This window comes from Salvelinus alpinus, chromosome 29, assembly GCF_045679555.1.
Source record: "Salvelinus alpinus chromosome 29, SLU_Salpinus.1, whole genome shotgun sequence".
Taxonomy (NCBI): Eukaryota; Metazoa; Chordata; class Actinopteri; order Salmoniformes; family Salmonidae; genus Salvelinus; species Salvelinus alpinus.
In genome coordinates, this window is record NC_092114.1 from 9,879,474 (window position 1) to 9,900,400 (window position 20,927).

Here is a 20,927-nt window from a genome sequence, read left to right on the forward strand (position 1 = left end):
AGGGATAGAGCTTTATCTGCACTGCAGGGTGTATACAAGTATACACTAACACCTGGACATGACAAGGCCTTACCCCAGGGGGTCAAGTTTAAATGGAAGAGAAACAGAGAGGAAACGGGAGAAGGGGACAAAGAGAGAGAGGGAGAAAGAGGAAACGGGAGAGGGAGACAGAGGGAGAAAGAGGAAACGGGAGAAGGGGACAGAGAGAGGGAGAAAGAAAGAGAGTGGGAGAGAGCTATATCTAGGATGCTTTCCTCTCTCACAGTGAGAGAAGACAAAACAAAACAAAAGATGAATGTTTTCCGATGGACTAAACCTATGACCGTATATGAATCATGAGATAGGACCAGAGCTAGGTCGATACAGTTGAAGTCGGAAGTTTACCACTCCACACATTTCTTGTTAACAAACTATAGTTTTGGCAAGTCGGTTAGGACATCTACTTTGTGCATGACACAAGTAATTGTTCAAACAATTGTTTACAGACAGATTATTTCACTTATAATTCACTGTATCTCAATTCCAGTGGGTCAGAAGTTTACATACACTAAGTTGACTGTGCCTTTAAACAGCTTGGAAAATTCCAGAAAATGATGTCATGGCTTTAGAAGCTTCTGATGGGCTAATTGACATAATTTGAGTCAATTGGAGGTGTAACTGTGGATGTATTTCAAGGCCTACCTTCAAACTCAGTGCCTCTTTGCTTGACATCATGGGAAAATCAAAAGAAATCAGCCAAGACCTCATAAAATAATTGTAGACCTCCACAAGTCTGGTTCATCCTTGGGAACAATTTCCAAATGCCTGAAGGTACCACGTTCATCTGTACAAATAATAATACGCAAGTATAAACACCCTGGGACTACGCAGCCGTCATTCCGCTCAAGAAGGAGACGCGTTCTGTCTCCTAGAGATGAATGTACTTTGGTGCGAAAAGTGCAAATCAATCCCAGAACAACAGCAAAGGACCTTGTGAAGATGCTGGAGGAAACAGGTACAGAAGTATCTATATCTGCAGTAAAACGAGTCTTATATCGACATAACCTGAAATGCCACTCAGCAAGGAAGAATCCACTGCTCCAAAACCGCCATAAAAAAGCCATACTACGATTTGCAACTGCACATGGGGACAAAGATCGTACTTTTTGGAGAAATGTACTCTGGTCTGATGAAACAAAAATAGAACTGTTTGGCCATAATGACCATCGTTATGTTTGGAGGAAAAAGGAGGAGGCTTGCAAGCCGAAGAACACCATCCCAACCGTGAAGCACGGGGGTGGCAGCATCATGTTGTGGGGGTGCCTTTCTGCAGGAGGGTCTGGTGCACTTCGCAAAATATATGGCATCATGAGGGAGGAAAATTATGCATACTTCCAAAGTTGTGGCAAAATGGCTTAGACAACAAAGTCAAGGTATTGGAGTGGCCATCACAAAGCCTTGACCTAAATCCCATAGAAAATGTGTGGGCAGAACTGGAAAAGAGTGTGCAATCAACGAGGCCTACAAACCTGACTCAGTTACACCAGCTCTGTCAGGAGGAATGGACCAAAATTCACCCAACTCATTGTGGGAAGCTTGTTGAAGGCTACCCTAAACGTTTGACCCAAGTTTAACAATTTAAAGGCAATGTACCAAATGCTAATTGAGTGTATGTAAACTTCTGACCCACTGGGAATGTGATGAAAGAAATGAAAGCTGAAATAAATCATTCTCTCTACTATTATTCTGACATTTCACATTCCTAAAATGAAGTGGTGTTCCTATCTGACCTAAGACAGGGCATTTTTAAGACAGGATTACATGTCAGGAATTGTGAAAAACTGAGTTTAAATGTATTTGGCTGAGGTGTATGTAATCTTCTGACTTCAACTGTTTATGCCTGTTTTCAGAGGAGTCTTCGACCATCCACTACGGCAGGAGTACGCCCTCACCTTCCGTACAGTGGAATGAGCCTGGCGCTCCACACCTTATTCAGAAGAGGATTGTGTGTGAAGAGGTCCAGATGGAGTTGGCATGCCGAGACGACAACCTCTCCTTGTCATCGCGATGGCCATCGGTCTGGATAACCTTCTTCTGGACCATCGCCTCTCTCCTTCTTTTGCTGACTGTTCTGATTCAGAGCCTGAACCCGTGAGGTAAGAGCCATACGCCTCCCTGCGGCTGAGCGACGCCGTCAGAGACAGCTGGGGCTCTGTCCCTATTGTGGTCAGGAGAGGCACCAGTTTCAACAGTTTCCGCTATGTCCCAACCCGGCATCCAAGGGATGCCCTGTGATCATCCGTCTCCTGTGGTAGGCGTGAGTATTCCATCATCATCCATCACCCATTTTAGTACCGATTTCACTAGCTGGCTGTCCCTCATCTGTTGAATCTACAACTCTAGTGGACTCCAGTGCCGCGGGGGAATTTAATTGACCAGGCTCTCACCTCCTCTCTGAACATCTCCTCTTACCCTCTCTGTTTCCGGTTCAAGCTCTGGATAATCGACCACTGGGAACTAGGGCAGTCAAACACATCACAGCACCACTCACCATCACCGTGGAACCCCTGCAATAAGAAAGCCTTCCCTTTCTCATCATCGAGGCACAAAGTCATCCTTGGCATCCCGTGACTCCAACGCACGCCCCCTCCATCTCCTGGTGAAGGATGGAGATTACTGCCTGGGTACCCGGATGTTGGAAGACCTGCTTACCCTGTGGTTCCATGTCAGTTGAGAGTCCTGTGGTTGCCCTCCAGGCCGACATCCCGGTAGTTTACCAGGATCTCTGGAAGTTTTTTTTTTCTTTTTTCTCCAAGATCCACACCACCTGTCTCCCTCATCATCATCCCTGGGACTGTGCCATCGACCCATTAGCAGACTCTGTGCCTCCGTCCAGCCGTGTCGACCCCCTGTCGGTGGCTGAAACTAAGGCTATGGATGAGTACATCCAAGAGGCTCTCCAACAGGGTTTTAAACACCTTCTCTGCGTCGGCAGACTTCTTCTTCATGGCCAAGAAGGACGGTGGTCTACGTCCGTGTATCAACTTCACCACCAAGTACCGCTACCATCTACCGTTGGTACCGGCCGCCATCGAACAGCTCCGCTGGGCCTGGTCCCGTACCGGCCGCCATCGAACAGCTCCGCTGGGCCTGGTACCGTACCGGCCGCCATCGAACAGCTCCGCTGGGCCTGGTACCGTACCGGCCGCCATCGAACAGCTCCGCTGGGCCTGGTACCGTACCGGCCGCCATCGAACAGCTCCGCTGGGCCTGGTACCGTACCGGCCGCCATCGAACAGCTCCGCTGGGCCTGGTCCCGTACCGGCCGCCATCGAACAGCTCCGCTGGGCCTGGTACCGTGCCAGACCGAAGCTCTTGCGGTGGACGAGTGGTTCCAGCGCGCAGAAGAGTTTTGGAACGCTGACAAAGTAAGGCTCCAACTCGCCGTCCGCCGCCAGAAAGATCAGGCGGGCCGCCACCGCAGTTAAGACTCCCGTGTTCCATCCTGGTGATCGCGTCTGGCTCTCCACCAGGAACTTTCTGCTCCGTGCCCTGTCGGAAGGTGAGCCACTGATTTGAAGTAACTTACAGCTACTATCGGATCTCACCTTCTTTTCATGTTTGCCTCCTCAGGCCGGTGGTACCTGGTCCCCTAGCTGATGCCGTCCCCAATGACACCCCTCCGCCTCCCATGGACATCGAGGGATGCCGTCAGATCCCTCCTGGACTCTCGACATTGTGTTGGCTCCAGTACCTGGTGGACTGGGAGGGGTACGGTCCAGAGGAGCGTTGTTGGATTCCGGTGGATGTCATTCTAGATACCAACATTATCCCGGATTTCCACCATCGCCGTCTAGACCGGCCCGCTCTTCGCCCTCAGGGCCATCCTCGTGGCCGGCATCATCCTGCGGCTGGAGCCGTGTCTCGGGGGGGACTGTCACGTCTACTCCTGCTCCCCCATCCAGCGCTCGACATCGCCGGTCTACTAACCACCGGTCCTGGCAAACATTGTTACGCTCACCTGTGCCTCATCATCAGGCACACCTGGACTCCATCACTTCCCCCTTTATCACCCATCAGGCAGTTTCTGTGTTGATGTTCATATGCTACTCATTTTCATGTATTCACTTTGTGTTCGCACTTACTGATTCCCTGTGTCTTCCTTGCACATCTGTTCATGTTGTGTGTGTGTGTGTGTGTGTGTGTGTGTGTGTGTGTGTGTGTGTGTGTGTGTGTGTGTGTGTGTGTGTGTGTGTGTGTGTGTGTGTGTGTGTGTGTGTGTGTGTGTGTGTGTGTGTGTGTGTGTGTGTGTGTGTGTGTGTGTGTGTGTTTGTAAACATGTTCAATTTGTGACATTGTGGGTACAATGAAGAATTTAAACTAAATCAACTAAATCCTTTTCATAATGAAAACTTAGATTTGTGTTTTCAACTGTCATTTTTCCTAGGTATTTTTTTGTTTGTAAAATGTTATTATTTTTCAAAACAAAACACAAAAACGATAAGATCACACAAACATGAACTACATCACACATGGTAGACCCACATAGCTCACACCCCCATCTCCAGCTCCTGCATCCCTCTCCACCACATGGCCTCCAAACTGCACCATTTTGTTTCTCTCAGTCGCCCTTTCAAAATTCAGATGATAAAGCATTTGACCTTTCCATTGTGTTAACGATGGCGGTTTGGTTGATTTTCAAAAATGATTTACGAGAAAAGTATCGTCCAACCCATCGGGTATCTCACTGCACCCTAAAATGGCATGTCTTGAAATGCATAGACAGACGGATTAGAAGTTAATTTCCATTGTAATACTTCTGACAGTCAACATTCTAACTCCGTCTGTAACTTTTAGACTTTATAACATTCCCAGAAGGCATGAATTATTCTAACTTAATGAAAGATGAACCTGGTAATCTAATTTAATTTACTGGCGGGTCTAAAACCTATGGCGTTTAACCTTCTGGATGAATGATTATATTGAAGAAAGAAGTCGCCTCCTATGAGTTACTGAGAGCCGATCAGTTACCAAAACAAAATAACATCCATTTATTTAGCCTAATTGTTTTTATGACTACAGACAGACGGGTATTATTCCTCTTTTCCTGCATGAATTAATTTAGCTACTAAAACAATAACTTAAAAAACAGTCTATTCATCACTCGGATTTCTTCAAATTGCTGTGCAGGAAAAGGATATCATCCACCGTGTCTAGTCGCAGGCTGGCAGCTGGCTTCTCTCTGAAACCATCAGGCAGGACTCTCAATGTGCCATTGTATTTACCCAAGTTTCTCTCTGAACTCCGGGATCAGCAGATTGTGTTGCCCGATGCAGGACTCTAGTGTGAGAGGAGAGAGACTCTGGGACAGAAAACATTCACACCTCCGTTAATTTACAAAAAGATAGTCGAATAACTTGGCACGGTGTGAAAAACCTATTTGAGTCACAGTTCAGACGACTGATAGATGCTGCGGTCAGTCAGAGTTGAGTCCTATTGTAAAGTGTTGTCTAATGGCCAAAAAGGAAAAACTTGCAATGTATTCGTGGCTTATTAAGTACACTAAAGTTGTACATTTCTAATTCAATATCACAAACGTGATTGTCCTTAACGAAAAATGCTCTTACAAATATGTCATTTTATTATAATTCACATAACAATTTAAATGAAATGAGCTGTAGCTAGGGGAGAGAGACTGCATATGCGAGACAATCAGAAATAGTGTGTCTTTAACCCTGCATTTTAGTATAACTTATTTAGAACGAAAGCCAGGAATGAGTGAGTCACTCAGCGCTATGCTGAGAAATATAGCTGTCCACGGTTCTGAAACGTAATCTGTTGCTATAATGACAGGAAACACTTCATTAGGTCTTTCATCAATAGCCGAAATATTAAACGTAAATCATTCATGCATATATATATATGAATTATTAAGGTTTCACAGGCAACACAAGCAGGATCTGTCTTATTACAGTTGACGTTGGAAGAGTACATACACCTTAGACATTTTAACTCAGTGTTTCACAATTTCGGACATTTAATCCTAGTAAAACATTCCCTGTCTTAGGTCAGTTAGGATCACCACTTTATTTTAAGAATGAGATGTATGTTGCTTCGATATATCCACATAATTTTCCTCCCTCATGATGCCATCTATTTTGTGAAGTGCACCAGTCCCTCCTGCAGCAAAGCACCCCCACAACATGATGCTGCCACCCCGTGCTTCACGGTTGGGATGGTGTTCTTCGGCTTGCAAGCCTCCCCCTTTTTCCTCCAAACACGATGGTCATTTTGACCAAACAATTCTATTTTTGTTTTCATCAGACCAGAGGACATTACTCCGAAAAGTACGATCTTTGTCCCCATGTGCAGTTGCAAACCGTAGTATGGCTTTTTTTATGGAGGTTTTGGAGCAGTGGCTTCTTCCTTGCTGAGCGGCCTTTCAGGTTATGTCGATATAGGAGTTTTTTTTACTGTGGATAAAGATACTTTTGTACCTGTGTCCTCCAGCATCTTCACAAGGTCCTTTGCTGTTGTTCTGGGATTGTTTGCACTTTTTACACCAAAGTATGTTCATCTCTAGGAGAGAACACTTCTCCTTCCTGAGTGGTATGACGACTGCGTGGTCCCATGGTGTTTATACTTGTGTACTATTGTTTGTACAGATGAACATGGAAAATGCCCCCGAGGCTGAACCAGACTCTTTTTCTGAGGTCTTGGCTGATTTCTTTAGATTTTCCCATGATGTCAAGCAAAGAGGCACTGCGTTTGAAGGTAGGCCTTGAAATACATCCACAGGTACACCTCCAATTGACTCAAATTATGTTAATTAGCCTATCAGATGCTTCTAAAGCCATGACATAATTTTCTGGAATTTTCCAAGCTGTTTAAAGGCACAGTCAACTTAGTGTACGTAAACTTCTGACCCACTGTAATTGTGATACAGTGAATTATACGTGAAATAATCTGTCTGTAAACAATTGATGTAAAAACGACGCGTGTCATGCACAAAGTAGATGTCCTAACCGACTTGCCAAAACTATAGTTTGTTAACAAGAAATTTGTGGAGTGTTTGAAAAATGAGTTTTAATGACTTCAACATAATTGTACGTAATCTTCCCGACTTCAACTGTATATATATATATTCAGTATCAGCAGAAATAAGACAGATCCTGCCTGTGTGAGTGTTTGTTAATTAGCGTACTGTTTCCATGAGCACCAAACCCCATACAACCACAACATGTTGAATAAAGCAATTGAATTCATCGTTGCTATGCCATAATAAAGGCTTTACAAATTGTTTTTCGTTAGAACAGTCTCTCTCTGGTGTTACTGATAATGTATTTAGTGTTGTTTACATTGTTCCAGACTGGCAGAAATACAATAGTAGTGTCATCTAAACAGCACCTGTTCGACACACATAATATACAAGCGGCTCAATACCCTCCTTTTTTCTTCATCTTCTTATTGTATTTATGACCATTATTATTGTAAGTGATGTAATTAGCATACTAGTAGCCTTGTATAACCACCATTGAGCTGTAGGCCTAAGAGAGCGTCCTGTTTAGTCTTAATACCGTAACTTGCTATGCATGAAGCCTCTTTTGTCATAAGAGTTCCACCTTGGTGGACAGATATTTAGGACTCGTCAGGAGCTGTCCTGAACCAGTTAAGAGTTCCACCTTGGTCGACAGATATTTAGGAGCCGTCAGGAGCTGTCTTGAACCAGTTAAGAGTTCCACCTTGGTGGACAGATATTTAGGACACCTCAGGAGCTGTCCTGAACCAGTTAAGATTAGGAGACGTCAGGAGCTGTCCTGAACCAGCTAAGAGTTCCACCTTGGTGGACAGATATTTAGGACACCTCAGGAGCTGTCCTGAACCAGTTAAGAGTTTCCAACAGGTGTCTTGGTTACAGAAAAAAAGACAGTGAGTCAGTGGTTCCTGTGTCATAGACAGGCGATTACTTTGGAGTTGTTAAAAACTAATGTTTTAATGTCTCTCTATGTTCAACCCCATAAACAATATAGATATACATGTAACAGTATCTTTCTTTGGACAAGGATTTTACACGAGGCCTAAATACTTCTAACCACTAGGCTAATAAATAATCACATTTCCTTTTTGGATTATTTAATTAACCTATATCATGTTTTTTGGAGCTCCTGCAAAAGCGATTAATAGTTGTTGAACGAGAGAGACAAGCGTGTTGATATAATGGTAATATTATCAAAACTCTTTCAACCTGTACAATACCCTACGATTCAGTTCTATGCCTACCACACCGTTCGACATATCAGAAATGGCTCTTAGGACTACAGCTCTTAGGACTACAGCTCTTAGAACTACAGCTCTTAGGACTACAGCTCTTAGAACTACAGCTCTTAGAACTACAGCTCTTAGGACTACAGCTCTTAGGACTACAGCTCTTAGGACTACAGCTCTTAGGACTACAGCTCTTAGGACTACAGCTCTTAGGACTACAGCTCTTAGGACTACAGCTCTTAGGACTACAGCTCTTAGGACTACAACTCTTAGAACTACAGCTCTTAGAACTACAGCTCTTAGGACTACAGCTCTTAGGACTACAACTCTTAGAACTATGCTTGCCAATGATAATGATATGACTTATTATTTTTATGATAATAATATGAATAACTGCAATAATAATAATAACAAGAAGAAGAAGAAGAAGAAGGAGGAGAAGGAGAAGGAGGAGAAGGAGGAGAAGAAGGAGAAGAATGAGAAGGAGAAGTAGAAGGAGAAGGAGGAGAAGAAGGAGGAGAAGGAGGAGGAGAAGGAGGAGAAGGAGGAGGAGGAGGAGAAGGAGGAGAAGGAGGAGAAGGAGGAGGAGAAGAAGGAGAAGGAGGGGGAGAAGAAGGAGAAGGAGAAGAAGACGGAGAAGGAGGAGGAGAAGGAGGAGAAGGAGGATGAGGAGAAGGAGGAGGAGAAGGAGGAGGAGAAGGAGGAGAAGGAGGAGGAGAAGAAGGAGAAGGAGGAGAAGGAGGAGAAGAAGGAGAAGAAGGAGGAGAAGAAGGAGGAGGAGGAGAAGGAGGAGAAGAAGGAGAAGAAGGAGGAGAAGGAGGAGGAGAAGGAGGAGAAGGAGAAGGAGGAGAAGGATAAGGAGGAGGAGGAGGAGGAGAAGGAGGATAAGGAGGAGAAGAAGGAGAAGGAGGACGAGGAGGAGGAGGAGGAGAAGAAGAAGAAGGAGAAGGAGGAGGAGAAGGAGGAGGAGGAGGAGGAGGAGGAGAAGGAGAAGGAGGAGGAGGAGGAGGAGAAGGAGAAGAAGAAGAAGGAGAAGGAGGACGAGGAGGAGGAGGAGGAGAAGAAGGAGAAGGAGGAGGAGAAGAAGGAGAAGGAGGAGGAGGAGGAGGAGAAAAAGGAGAAGAAGAAGGAGAAGGAGAAGGAGGAGGAGGAGGAGGAGGAGGAGGAGGAGGAGGAGGAGGAGGAGAAAAAGGAGAAGAAGAAGGAGAAGGAGGAGGAGGAGGAGGAGGAGAAAAAGGAGGAGAAGGAGGAGGAGGAGTGAGTGATGCGTGTTAACTACAGTATGTGTGTCAAACATGTGCTGTTAGATTCCATCAACAACAATAAATAATCTGCCCATTCAGATCAACACACCAAACACACAGCAGTCACATGTAGTACAGCAGTCACGTTTCCCTGACTGCTTCAGCCAACATGTTGCGCTTATTTCACTGTTTAATTATTCACGGCTCCCTTTGTTATTTGTTTTCACAACTAAATGATCAGACGAAAAAAGGGTGAGGATACAACAATTCACCAAGATGAACGTTTTACCGTGTCTAACTCAATATGACCTGATCTGCTCTAATGAACGTGCACCAACCCACTACAAATACGTCCAATTAATTAGAATCCACATAGTCATCAAAGCACCCTGATACCTCAACTAAAAGAGCGTTGTCATTGCAGCAGCGTATCAGTAACACGTCATACTAGGTGCTTATAAATCAACATGAAATCATTTGCTATGACGATCATTCAACTAACCTGTTAAATACTGAATGAATCACATGTCAAAAGGAAAACTCAGACAGTCAAAGCCACTTACCCGGTCATATAAATACATACAGTAAGTCCCAAGCTTGTCCACCCTTTCGTTCCCTTAAACGCCTCGCTAACCTAAAGGGATACCGTTGTGCGTCTAGTTCCCACCGCTGTATGACAGGAAGTCAGCCGGCTAAAACAACATTACATGTCAAATGGCTGTGAGGTCCACTTAGTGCCAAGAGAGCTAATCAGGAGTCCACACCCGACACTCCACACTATATTGGCTAGCGTTGGTCGTTATTTACATTGTGTGTGAGTGTGTGTGTGATTGTGTGTCTCAATTGGCTAGTGTTGGGAATAATTTACATTGCCTCAGAGTGAGGGGAGGGATCAATGTGGATATATATATATAAACTCTGTAATGGTAGAATTATGTGTTCCTTCTGGTTAGAGGCAAAGAAATGGTAGATTGATGTGTTCCCACAGCTTAGAGGCACTGTAATGGTAGAATAGTCTTCGGAGATCATCCGTTTACCTACTCTGCGTCTCACAAAGACACGGCAGTTGGAACCAAACATTTCAAATTTGGACTCATCAGACCAAAGGACAGATTTCCACCGGTCTAATGTCCATTGCTCGTGTTTCTTGGCCCAAGCAAATCTCTTCTTCTTATTGGTGTCCTTTAGTAGTGGTTTCTCTGCAGAAACTCGACCATAAAGTCCTGATTCACACAGTCTCCTCTGAACAGTTAATGTTTCTGTTACTTGAACTCTGTGAAGCATTTATTTGGGCAGCAATCTGAGGCTGGAAACTCTAATGAACTTATCCTCTGCAGCAGAGGTAACTCTGGGTCTTCCTTTCCTGTGGCGGTCCTCATGAGATCCAGTTTCATCATAGCGCTTGATGGTTTATGCAACAGCACTTGAAGAAACTTTCAAAGTTCTTGACATTTTCCGTATTGACTGACCTTCATGTCTAAAAGTAATGATGGACTGTCTTTTCTCTTTGCTTATTTGAGCTGTTCTTGCCATAATATGGACTTGGTCTTTTACCAAACAGGGCCATCTTCTGTATACCACCCCTACCTTGTCACAACACAACTGATTAGCTCAAACACATTCATTAAGAAGGAAATTAATTCCACAAATTAACTTTAAACAAGGCACACTTGTTCATTGAAATGTATTCCAGGTGACTACCTCATGAAGCTGGTTGAGAGAATGCCAAGAGTGTGCAAAGCTGTCATCAAGGCAAAGGTTGGCTACTTTGAAGAATCTCAAATATAAAATATATTTTGATTTGTTTAACACTTTTTTGGTTACTACATGATTCCACATGTGTTATTTCATAGTGTTGATGTCTTCACTATTATTCTACAATGTAGAAAATAGTAAAAATAAAGAAAAATCCTGGAATGAGTAGGTGTGTCCACACTGTTGACTGGTACTGTATATACTAGGCGGTGTCAGAGGAAGACCCCCAAAAATTGTCAAAGACTCCAGTCACCCAAGTTATAGACTGTTCTCTCTGCTTCCACACTGCAAGCAGTACCGGAGCGCCAAGTCTAGGACCAAAAGGCTCCTTAACAGCTTCTACCCCCAGCTTCTGAACAATTAATCAAATGGCCACCCGGACTATTTATATTCACCCCCCCCCCCCCCCCCCCTCTTTGTTTTCATACTGCTGCTACTCACTACTTATTATCTATGCATAGTCATTTTACAAATGATCTCTAACCGGTACCCCCGCACATTGACTCTGTACCGGTACCCCCTGTATATAGTCTCCACATTGACTCTGTACCGGTACCCCCTGTATATAGCCTCCACATTGACTCTGTACCGGTACCCCCTGTATATAGTCTCCACATTGACTCTGTACCGGTACCCCCTGTATATAGTCTCCACATTGACTCTGTACCGTAACACCCTGTATATAGCCTCCACATTGACTCTGTACCGTAACACCCTGTATATAGCCTCCACATTGACTCTGTACCGTAACACCCTGTATATAGCCTCCACTTTGACTCTGTACCGTAACACCCTGTATATAGCCTCCACATTGACTCTGTACCGGTACCTCCTGTATATAGCTTCCACATTGACTCTGTACCGGTACCCCCTGTATATAGTCTCCACATTGACTCTGTACCGGTACCCCCTGTATATAGCCTCCACATTGACTCTGTACCGTAACACCCTGTATATAGCCTCCACATTGACTCGGTACCGTAACACCCTGTATATAGTCTCCACATTGACTCTGTACCGTAACACCCTGTATATAGCCTCCACATTGACTCTGTACCAGTACCCCCTGTATATAGCCTCCACATTGACTCTGTACCGTAACACCCTGTATATAGCCTCCACATTGACTCTGTACCAGTACCCCCTGTATATAGCCTCCACATTGACTCTGTACCGGTACCCCCTGTATATAGCCTCCACATTGACTCTGTACCGTAACACCCTGTATATAGCCTCCACATTGACTCTGTACCGGTACCCCCTGTATATAGCCTCCACTTGACTCTGTACCGTAACACCCTGTATATAGCCTCCACTTGACTCTGTACCGTAACACCCTGTATATAGCCTCCACTTGACTCTGTACCGTAACACCCTGTATATAGTCTCCACATTGACTCTGTACCGTAACACCCTGTATATAGCCTCCACATTGACTCGGTACCGTAACACCCTGTATATAGCCTCCACATTGACTCTGTACCGGTACCCCCTGTATATAGCCTCCACATTGACTCTGTACCGTAACACCCTGTATATAGCCTCCACATTGACTCTGTACCGGTACCCCCTGTATATAGCCTCCACTTGACTCTGTACCGTAACACCCTGTATATAGCCTCCACTTGACTCTGTACCGTAACACCCTGTATATAGCCTCCACTTGACTCTGTACCGTAACACCCTGTATATAGTCTCCACATTGACTCTGTACCGTAACACCCTGTATATAGCCTCCACATTGACTCGGTACCGTAACACCCTGTATATAGTCTCCACATTGACTCTGTACCGGTACCCCCTGTATATAGCCTCCACATTGACTCTGTACCGGTACCTCCTGTATATAGCCTCCACATTGACTCTGTACCGTAACACCCTGTATATAGTCTCCACATTGACTCTGTACCGTAACACCCTGTATATAGCCTCCACATTGACTCTGTACCGGTACCCCCTGTATATAGCCTCCACATTGACTCTGTACCGTAACACCCTGTATATAGTCTCCACATTGACTCTGTACCGTAACACCCTGTATATAGCCTCCACATTGACTCTGTACCAGTACCCCCTGTATATAGCCTCCACATTGACTCTGTACCGTAACACCCTGTATATAGCCTCCACATTGACTCTGTACCAGTACCCCCTGTATATAGCCTCCACTTGACTCTGTACCGTAACACCCTGTATATAGTCTCCACATTGACTCTGTACCGGTACCCCCTGTATATAGCCTCCACATTGACTCGGTACCGGTACCCCCTGTATATAGCCTCCACATTGACTCTGTACCGGTACCCCCTGTATATAGCCTCCACATTGACTCTGTACCGGTACCCCCTGTATATAGCCTCCACATTGACTCTGTACCGGTACCCCCTGTATATAGCCTCCACATTGACTCTGTACCGGTACCCCCTGTATATAGCCTCCACATTGACTCTGTACCGTAACACCCTGTATATAGCCTCCACATTGACTCTGTACCGTAACACCCTGTATGTAGCCTCCACATTGACTCTGTACCGGTACCTCCTGTATATAGTCTCCACATTGACTCTGTACCGGTACCCCCTGTATATATCCTACTTACTGTCTCTATTCTTTGAGGCCTGGTACCTGTAATGGTGTAATACACTTTAACTGGGACAAAACATTACATTGAATGATCCATTTCTTTCTCCCGATGAATAACATAAATATTTCCCAGGAGGTTAAGTTCCACCTTCATAGAAACTACATTATGACTATGTGTTTACTTAGTTGTGGCTTTGGGAAACTGCCTGTTCATCTAGAAACAGTGTGTATTTATGTATGATCTAAGCTGTCTGTGCCGGACTAGACTACCAGCCGCTCCACGTTCACCTGCTGGACGGAACTAGTAAAACTCAGAAATGTTCGACTTGCCAGCTGGTTTGAACGTGGCACGTTTATAACTACAACAGGAAGTCGGCCATTTCAGAGTTTCCTTGTTCCCGACGTCAACACAGTATCTCTTGCTCTGTTCCCAGGTTCACACTAGTTAACACAACCAAAAAGGCTATATTGTAAAAATTTGATTTTTTTTTGTTTTAATTGAAGGTTAGGGTTAGGCATACGTTTAGCAGTGTGGTTAGGATGAGGATTAAGGTTTAGAATATAAGTTTAAGAAGAGAAAGTGTAGAAATAGGTGGAGTTTTACCTTAATTCTGACTTTGTGGCTGTGGTAACTAGTGACAACCCTGTCCCCAGTGCTACCTGCCATGTGCATCATCACGTGTGATATGTTCCGCATTGTGCATCATCAAGTGTGATATGTTCCGCATTGTGCATCATCAAGTGTGATATGTTCCGCAATGTGCATCATCACGTGTGATATGTTCCGCAATGCGTGCCAACAAATGTCACTCCTCCCTCGTGTATCGCTCTCTCTCTCTCTCTCTCTCTCTCTCTCTCTCTCTCTCTCTCTCTCTCTCTCTCTCTCTCTCTCTCTCTCTCTCTCTCTCTCTCTCTCTCTCTCTCTCTCGCTCTCTCTCTCTCTCTCTCTATCTCCTAAGAGTGTAATGCAACGCCACAGGGACGGTACCCGGCAACAATCACCACAGAAGCAGACTCATTGAGAATAGAGCTCAGGGAACAGAGCTGGTAACTTAGAGCCAATCACAACCCGCAAAAAAGAGGACAAAGGTCTGATGACATCACATAGGCATTCGTATTCGTTTTTTTTCTCAGGAGTTTGGGAAACAGCTATTCTCTATCAATGGCCATGTGAGAGTGACAGAATGAGAGCATGGCTTTGATGTGTGACTCAGTTCTTAGTTAAGTGTCTGTTCAGAGTCAGCCCAAATCATTCCCTGTTCCAAGTTACTGCAAGTGCATTCAGACTGTCTTTGCCTTTTCACATACTGTAGGTGCAGAGACCTCATGTCATGATTTAATGCAAGTTAAAAAACAAATATGAATAACACCTGCTCTTTGCATGACCAGGTGAATCCAGGTGAAAGCTATGATCCCCTATTAATGTCAAATCCACTTCAATCAGTGTAGATGAGGGGGGGGGGGGGGGGGGGAGACGGGTTAAAGAAGGATTTTTAAGCCTTGAGACAATTGAGACATGGATTGTGTATGTGTGCCTTTTCAGAGACACAATATTCAAGTGCCTTTGAACGGGGTTACGGTAGTAGGTGGCAGGTGAACTGGTTTAAGTGTGTCAAGAACTGCAACGCTGCTGGGGTTTTCACCCTCAACAGTTTCCCGTGTGTATCAAGAATGGTCCACCACCCAAAGGACATCCAGCCAACTTGACACAACTGTGAGAATTATTATTAATTAAACAACAAAAATCTGCGAAGTTGGGTAGAAGCTAGCAACCCGGGTCGACAGCGTCTGTCGGTGCCATCATCTCGAATCACATGACTTAATTACATCCATAACAGAACTCTCTTCATCAGACTACTACTCAGCAACACACACAGCTACAGCTCAGTAGCCAACCAGATCCGTCCATCCTACTCCAACAGCAAATCAACAGGTTGGACAATGAGACGTCTCATGAGCCGCGAGACAAGAAGCATCAGCTATTCATTCAGAATAGAACAAAATGAATAGTAGACACATGAGCACGTTGCTTTAGTAATCAGATACACGCAGCGTCATAGTTATGGTAAACCAGTAAGCTCACTAGTAATCTCTCATCATATCTTATTCAAGATAAAAACAGACAAATAAAGACAGAGACAGGAAATGCCAACTTCCTGAAAGGTCACAGCATAGTAAATATTTTAACCAGCACCAAGCCCCTCTAACCATCTGCTCCGCAGAAAACATCCCCCTGGGCTGGGTACTCACCACTGGGACAACCTGACCTCCAGCAGTTTACCCCCACCCTCTCTCCGTCCCCTCCCCAGAAAACATCCCCCTGGGCTGGGTACTCACCACTGGGACAACCTGACCTCCAGCAGTTTACCCCCACCCTCTCTCCGTCCCCTCCCCAGAAAACATCCCCCTCGGCTGGGTACTCACCACTGGGACAACCTGACCTCCAGCAGTTTACCCCCACCCTCTCTCCGTCCCCTCCCCAGAAAACATCCCCCTCGGCTGGGTACTCACCACTGTGAGGAGCCGTCTGTCCCGCTGACCTCCAGCAGGTCATAGTCGTCCTCCAGTGTAAAGTCAGAGAAGACCAGGGCGATGGTGTCTCCAGGCTCAGCCAGGACGGTCCAGGTACAGTCCGCATTGTTGCTGTACTCCCCTGGGTAGTTGGGGCTGGTGATCACACCGCTCTGGCCTCGCAACGTACCCCCACAACCGTCATCCGCTGGGGGACAGAGAGAAGGAGAGAGACACAGGTTAGGATTACAGACTGACCAACAGGCAGACGAAAAGACAGAGAGAGGAGCGGAGAGAGAAGGAGCGGAGAGAGAAGGAGCAGAGAGAGAAGGAGCAGAGAGAGAGAAGGAGCAGAGAGAGAAGGAGCAGAGAGAGAGAAGGAGCAGAGAGAGAAGGAGCAGAGAGAGAAGGAGCAGAGAGAGAGAAGGAGCAGAGAGAGAGAAGGAGCAGAAAGAGAGAAGGAGCAGAGAGAGAAGGAGCAGAGAGAGAAGGAGCAGAGAGAGAGAAGGAGCAGAAAGAGAGAAGGAGCAGAGAGAGAGAAGGAGCAGAAAGAGAGAAGGAGCAGAGAGAGAAGGAGCAGAAAGAGAGAAGGAGCAGAGAGAGAGAAGGAGCAGAGAGAGAAGGAGCAGAGAGAGAAGGAGCAGAGAGAGAAGGAGCAGAGAGAGAGAAGGAGCAGAGAGAGAGAAGGAGCAGAGAGAGAAGGAGCAGAGAGAGAAGGAGCAGAAAGAGAGAAGGAGCAGAGAGAGAAAAGGAGCAGAAAGAGAGAAGGAGCAGAGAGAGAAGGAGCAGAGAGAGAAGGAGCAGAGAGAGAGAAGGAGCAGAGAGAGAGAAGGAGCAGAGAGAGAGAAGGAGCAGAGAGAGAAGGAGCAGAGAGAGAAGGAGCAGAAAGAGAGAAGGAGCAGAGAGAGAGAAGGAGCAGAAAGAGAGAAGGAGCAGAGAGAGAAGGAGCAGAAAGAGAGAAGGAGCAGAGAGAGAGAAGGAGCAGAGAGAGAAGGAGCAGAGAGAGAGAAGGAGCAGAGAGAGAAGGAGCACAGAGAGAGAAGGAGCAGAGAGAGAGAAGGAGCAGAGAGAGAGAAGGAGCAGAGAGAGAAGGAGCAGAGAGAGAAGGAGCAGAGAGAGAAGGAGCAGAGAGAGAAGGAAGAGAGAGAGAGAAGGAGCAGAGAGAGAGAAGGAGCAGAGAGAGAAGGAGCAGAGAGAGAAGGAGCAGAGAGAGAAGGAGCAGAGAGAGAAGGAAGAGAGAGAGAGAAGGAGCAGAGAGAGAGAAGGAGCAGAGAGAGAAGGAGCAGAGAAAGAAGGAGCAGAGAGAGAGATGGAGCAGAGAGAGAAGGAGCAGAGAGAGAAGGAGCAGAGAGAGAGAAGGAGCAGAACGAGAGAAGGAGCAGAGAGACAGAAGGAGCAGAGAGAGAAGGAGCAGAGAGAGAGATGGAGCAGAGAGAGAAGGAGCAGAGAGAGAAGGAGCAGAGAGAGAAGGAGCAGAGAGAGAAGGAGCAGAGAGAGAAGGAGCAGAGAGAGAAGGAGCAGAGAGAGAGAAGGAGCAGAGAGAGAGAAGGAGCAGAGAGAGAGAAGGAGCAGAGAGAGAGAAGGAGCAGAGAGAGAAGGAGCAGAGAGAGAAGGAGCAGAGAGAGAGAAGGAGCAGAGAGAGAAGGAGCAGAGAGAGAAGGAGCAGAGAGATAAGGAGCAGAGAGAGAGAAGGAGCAGAGAGAGAGAAGGAGCAGAGAGAGAAGGAGCAGAGAGAGAGAAGGAGCAGAGAGAGAAGGAGCAGAGAAAGAGGGAGCAGAGAGAGAGATGGAGCAGAGAGAGAAGGAGCAGAGAGAGAGAGGAGCAGAGAGAGAAGGAGCAGAGAGAGAGAGGAGCAGAGAGAGAAGGAGCAGAGAGAGAGAGAGAGAGAGGAGCAGAGAGAGAAGGAGCAGAGAGAGAAGGAGCAGAGAGAGAAGGAGCAGAGAGAGAAGGAGCAGAGAGAGAGATGGAGCAGAGAGAGAAGGAGCAGAGAGAGAGAGGAGCAGAGAGAGAAGGAGCAGAGAGAGAGAGGAGCAGAGAGAGAAGGAGCAGAGAGAGAGAGAGGAGCAGAGAGAGAAGGAGCAGAGAGAGAGAAGGAGCAGAGAGAGAAGGAGCAGAGAGAGAAGGAGCAGAGAGAGAAGGAGCAGAGAGAGAAGGAGCAGAAAGAGAGAAGGAGCAGAGAGAGAGAAGGAGCAGAGAGAGAAGGAGCAGAGAGAGAGATGGAGCAGAGAGAGAAGGAGCAGAGAGAGAAGGAGCAGAGAGAGAAGGAGCAGAGAGAGAAGGAGCAGAGAGAGAAGGAGCAGAGAGAGAGAAGGAGCAGAGAGAGAGAAGGAGCAGAGAGAGAGAAGGAGCAGAGAGAGAGAAGGAGCAGAGAGAGAAGGAGCAGAGAGAGAAGGAGCAGAGAGAGAGAAGGAGCAGAGAGAGAAGGAGCAGAGAGAGAAGGAGCAGAGAGATAAGGAGCAGAGAGAGAGAAGGAGCAGAGAGAGAGAAGGAGCAGAGAGAGAAGGAGCAGAGAGAGAGAAGGAGCAGAGAGAGAAGGAGCAGAGAAAGAAGGAGCAGAGAGAGAGATGGAGCAGAGAGAGAAGGAGCAGAGAGAGAGAGGAGCAGAGAGAGAAGGAGCAGAGAGAGAGAGGAGCAGAGAGAGAAGGAGCAGAGAGAGAGAGAGAGGAGCAGAGAGAGAAGGAGCAGAGAGAGAAGGAGCAGAGAGAGAAGGAGCAGAGAGAGAAGGAGCAGAGAGAGAGATGGAGCAGAGAGAGAAGGAGCAGAGAGAGAGAGGAGCAGAGAGAGAAGGAGCAGAGAGAGAGAGGAGCAGAGAGAGAAGGAGCAGAGAGAGAGAGAGGAGCAGAGAGAGAAGGAGCAGAGAGAGAGAAGGAGCAGAGAGAGAAGGAGCAGAGAGAGAAGGAGCAGAGAGAGAAGGAGCAGAGAGAGAAGGAGCAGAGAGAGAAGGAGCAGAAAGAGAGAAGGAGCAGAGAGAGAGAAGGAGCAGAGAGAGAAGGAGCAGAGAGAGGAGGAGCAGAGAGAGAAGGAGCAGAGAGAGAGAGGAGCAGAGAGAGAAGGAGCAGAGAGAGAGAAGGAGCAGAGAGAGAAGGAGCAGAGAGAGAGAAGGAGCAGAGAGAGAAGGAGCAGAGAGAGAAGGAGCAGAGAGAGAGAAGGAGCAGAGAGAGAGAAGGAGCAGAGAAAGAAGGAGCAGAGAGAGGAGGAGCAGAGAGAGGAGGAGCAGAGAGAGAAGGAGCAGAGAGAGAGAAGGAGCAGAGAGAGAGAAGGAGCAGAGAGAGAAGGAGCAGAGAGAGAGAAGGAGCAGAGAGAGAAGGAGCAGAGAGAGAGAAGGAGCAGAGAGAGAGAAGGAGCAGAGAGAGAAGGAGCAGAGAGAGAGAAGGAGCAGAGAGAGAAGGAGCAGAGAGAGAGAAGGAGCAGAGAAAGAAGGAGCAGAGAGAGGAGGAGCAGAGAGAGGAGGAGCAGAGAGAGGAGGAGCAGAGAGAGAAGGAGCAGAGAGAGAAGGAGCAGAGAGAGAGAAGGAGCAGAGAAAGAAGGAGCAGAGAGAGGAGGAGCAGAGAGAGGAGGAGCAGAGAGAGAGAAGGAGCAGAGAGAGAAGGAGCAGAGAGAGAAGGAGCAGAGAGAGAGAAGGAGCAGAGAAAGAAGGAGCAGAGAGAGGAGGAGCAGAGAGAGGAGGAGCAGAGAGAGAGAAGGAGCAGAGAGAGAAGGAGCAGAGAAAGAAGGAGCAGAGAGAGAGATGGAGCAGAGAGAGAAGGAGCAGAGAGAGAAGGAGCAGAGAGAGAGATGGAGCAGAGAGAGAAGGAGCAGAGAGAGAAGGAGCAGAGAGAGAGAAGGAGCAGAGAAAGAAGGAGCAGAGAGAGAGATGGAGCAGAGAGAGGAGGAGCAGAGAGAGAGAAGGAGCAGAGAGAGAAGGAGCAGAGAGAGAAGGAGCAGAGAGAGAGAAGGAGCAGAGTGAGAAGGAGCAGAGAGAGAGAAGGAGCAGAGAGAGAAGGAGCAGAGAGAGAAGGAGCAGAGAGAGAGAAGGAGCAGAGAGAGAGAAGGAGCAGAGAAAGAAGGAGCAGAGAGAGGAGGAGCAGAGAGAGGAGGAGCAGAGAGAGAAGGAGCAGAGAGAGAGAAGGAGCAGAGAGAGAGAAGGAGCAGAGAGAGAAGGAGCAGAGAGAGAGAAGGAGCAGAGAGAGAAGGAGCAGAGAGAGAGAAGGAGCAGAGAGAGAGAAGGAGCAGAGAGAGAAGGAGCAGAGAGAGAGAAGGAGCAGAGAGAGAGAAGGAGCAGAGAGAGAAGGAGCAGAGAGAGAGAAGGAGCAGAGAAAGAAGGAGCAGAGAGAGGAGGAGCAGAGAGAGGAGGAGCAGAGAGAGGAGGAGCAGAGAGAGAAGGAGCAGAGAGAGAAGGAGCAGAGAGAGAGAAGGAGCAGAGAAAGAAGGAGCAGAGAGAGGAGGAGCAGAGAGAGGAGGAGCAGAGAGAGAGAAGGAGCAGAGAGAGAAGGAGCAGAGAGAGAAGGAGCAGAGAGAGAGAAGGAGCAGAGAAAGAAGGAACAGAGAGAGGAGGAGCAGAGAGAGGAGGAGCAGAGAGAGAGAAGGAGCAGAGAGAGAAGGAGCAGAGAA

The 20,927-nt window shown here is 46.9% G+C and overlaps 1 protein-coding gene across 1 annotated transcript in view; it reads right to left on the minus strand.

Annotated features, from left to right (window-relative positions):
• csmd2 (CUB and Sushi multiple domains 2) overlaps positions 1–20,927 on the minus strand; it is an 899,615-nt gene that overhangs the window by 644,457 nt on the left and 234,231 nt on the right. Inside the window, exon 5 of the mRNA XM_071373664.1 lies at positions 16,338–16,545. Coding sequence (XP_071229765.1) covers positions 16,338–16,545 — 208 coding nt within the window. The remainder of the gene's footprint in view (positions 1–16,337; positions 16,546–20,927) is intronic.